This window comes from Dreissena polymorpha, chromosome 1, assembly GCF_020536995.1.
Source record: "Dreissena polymorpha isolate Duluth1 chromosome 1, UMN_Dpol_1.0, whole genome shotgun sequence".
NCBI lineage: Eukaryota > Metazoa > Mollusca > Bivalvia > Myida > Dreissenidae > Dreissena > Dreissena polymorpha.
Window position 1 is genome coordinate 50764519 of NC_068355.1, and position 2658 is coordinate 50767176.

The 2658-nt window shown below is 40.5% G+C and overlaps 1 protein-coding gene across 1 annotated transcript; it reads left to right on the forward strand.

Annotated features, from left to right (window-relative positions):
* Positions 1–328: 328 nt before the first annotated feature.
* On the forward strand, positions 329–1999 carry LOC127880369 (probable G-protein coupled receptor 139). The gene has a single exon (XM_052427757.1). It carries the CDS (start codon positions 336–338, stop codon positions 1428–1430), a length of 1095 nt encoding a protein of 364 aa, XP_052283717.1. The 5' UTR covers positions 329–335; the 3' UTR covers positions 1431–1999.
* Positions 2000–2658: the final 659 nt, after the last annotated feature.

Below are 2658 nucleotides of genomic sequence, written 5' to 3' on the forward strand. Positions count from 1 at the left end.
ATTAGTCAGATTGAAGTGTTCGTGACTGCTCATCGTTCGTGGGTTAATTATGCAAATGTTTGTCCGAATATGTACAAATAGATACTGAAGACGGATCTCAGCACGTGTCGTTGTAACCGATACCTTAGTGTGCGTCTGTTCTGAATATTTCCAAACAAACGACAGACCAAAGTTTGAACTGCCTGTGTTTATGATCGTTGAGGAAATACGACATACTGTTCCTTATTGAATTGATAATCTGAGGAGTAGATGCGTGTATATTATATCAAATTATCTCGACGTCGCTTAATAACAATTACTCTTGACACTGTGGAATAGAACCTGATAATAGAAATATGATCATGGAACCTAATTACGATTACTTTCGGACCGAGGGCCAGTTGGAAACCGGTGTGTACATATGGATTATCGTATCTCCAATGTTGATATGTTTTGGTCTTATTGGAAACACTTTGTCGATCATAGTCTTGTCAAAAAAGCGCTTCGCTAAGATGGTATCCACGACGTATCTTCTGGGACTCTCCTTTGTGGACATGGCGGTGCTAATAGTCGGCTTGCTACGTCAGTGGGTCAAGTACACGTTCGAATATGATGTCAGGTTTACGTACGACGCTGTGTGTAAGATACACGCATGGTTGGTATACGTTTTAGCCGACTGCTCGGTATGGATATTGGTGATGATTACGGTAGAACGAGTTTTGGCAACGCTGTTGCCGCATAGAAGCAAAAGTCTATGCTCAAATCGTGCACCCAAAATAGTGTTGTTTTGTATCGTCATCGCGTCTTTAGCGGTGAACGTCAATATTTTGGTTGGGTACAGGTTGGTTGAACTGAATGGGAATGCTACTCACACATCACAATGCAAGCCTCACGATGGTGGGTATGAGGATTTTTACGACCAAACGTGGCATTGGATCGACCTTGCCAAATTCTCTCTTGTTCCGTTTGTCATTTTGTCGTCAGGAAACGCGTGTATTGTGTACAAAGTTGTTCAGAGCGGACATAAAATGATGAGGTCATCAACGACGTCAGCTAGCACGCGAGGAAGTACACAGCAAAGGAACGCACGAACGTCCAACATGAGTGTTCTCTTAGTTTGTCTAAACGTTGTGTTTATTGTGTGCACGCTTCCGATATGTATTTACTTCATAGGGAATAGATATTGGATTCCACAAGAAGTTCCGCTTCACATAAAGCTTAAAGACCCTTGGTGGGCAGTCGTGAATATGCTTTTATACACAAATAATGCATGTAACTTTGTTATGTACTGCTTTATGGGATCCCGTTTTCGCAACGAGGTCAAAACACTTTTTGATTGCGCATGCGCCTTCACGTGCATGCGCAAAGAAACTGAAACGACCTCGCATACTTCGGATCATACTCACAGTAATGGTAATTCGGAAAGGAGAGAAATGCATTCTAACATATAGAACGTGCAGACAGTTTGGTAAATACTGAGAAGCTCATAATTCTCATCTTTATTTTGTGTATTGCAGACTATGCAATTGTGGTTGTTCGGTGTGTTCGTAAAACTATTAATTCACCAGAAGGCGACTACATAGTATTACAGAACATCAGTTCACGTGTTATGTAAATGGTATTGCCTCTTCGCATCCGCCCTCAGGGGACGACAGCCCACCTTGTACTATTTAACGAACATAAACTAGTAAAGTAGTGTGTCGGTTATCTGATTAGCGCAGGTGTTGTTATACGTGCAACTTAGTACAATCCCCGATCCGACGCACGATTGAGGTCAACACGCCTGACAGGTGGACTTCCATCCGGATACTCCGGCTACCCTCGATAGCACAAGACCACACACAAATACGTATCTTCGGTTAAAACTTATTATCTAGAAATCTCAGCTATAGTTAAAAATGCATCGCACCTTTCGCGAGTCTAGTAAGTTGATAAGATAGGAGTGCTAAGACACGATCCGGGTCATCACTTAGTGCAGTCTCAGGCGAAAAAGGACCTAATAAATTTCGCATAATATTTATTATCCCATGCACTTGCTGTTCAATTCACTTCTATAGAAGTCTGGTAGAATAAATTGATGGAGCACTTGGCTTTACCATCTGCGAGTTCACGGTTTGGCTAGGCCAAATAGTAGTAACGCGTATGTGCAATTTGTCGTAAAAATATGTATAAGACTATGCAAAAACCTCTGCGTACAGACGTTATCAGTTTCTGGCATAAGAGTTCAGGTTACTTGTTAGGCTTTTTATATACACAGTTTCAACACTTTGTTTTCAGGGACCAAAATTAGTCCACTCTAGTGTAATGGAATGAGCTCGGCGTTAAGCTTCCAAGCATATCAGCTGCTTACATGTTATTGTTATTGACAATGAACAAATGCTCAAACTCTTTATGGACGTCTTTGAAGTAATAAGTGTATTGTTTGCTTCTTCGTAATAAACAATGTATTTGAAAATGTCAATATACTGTTGAAATTCATTAGATGTCACCCTAAAATACATCCTGGTTTTCTCCAAAACCAGTATTTTTAACTGTTAAGTGAGATCGTTTCCGTTCGTTGGGTCCAATTGTTATATAAAGCTACCAATTGACGTGCTAAAGAAAAATCATATACCTCTTAACTGTTTTTAACTTAGTTAACACGAGTTGAGACTTGAGCTCCACATTGGTAGATGTATT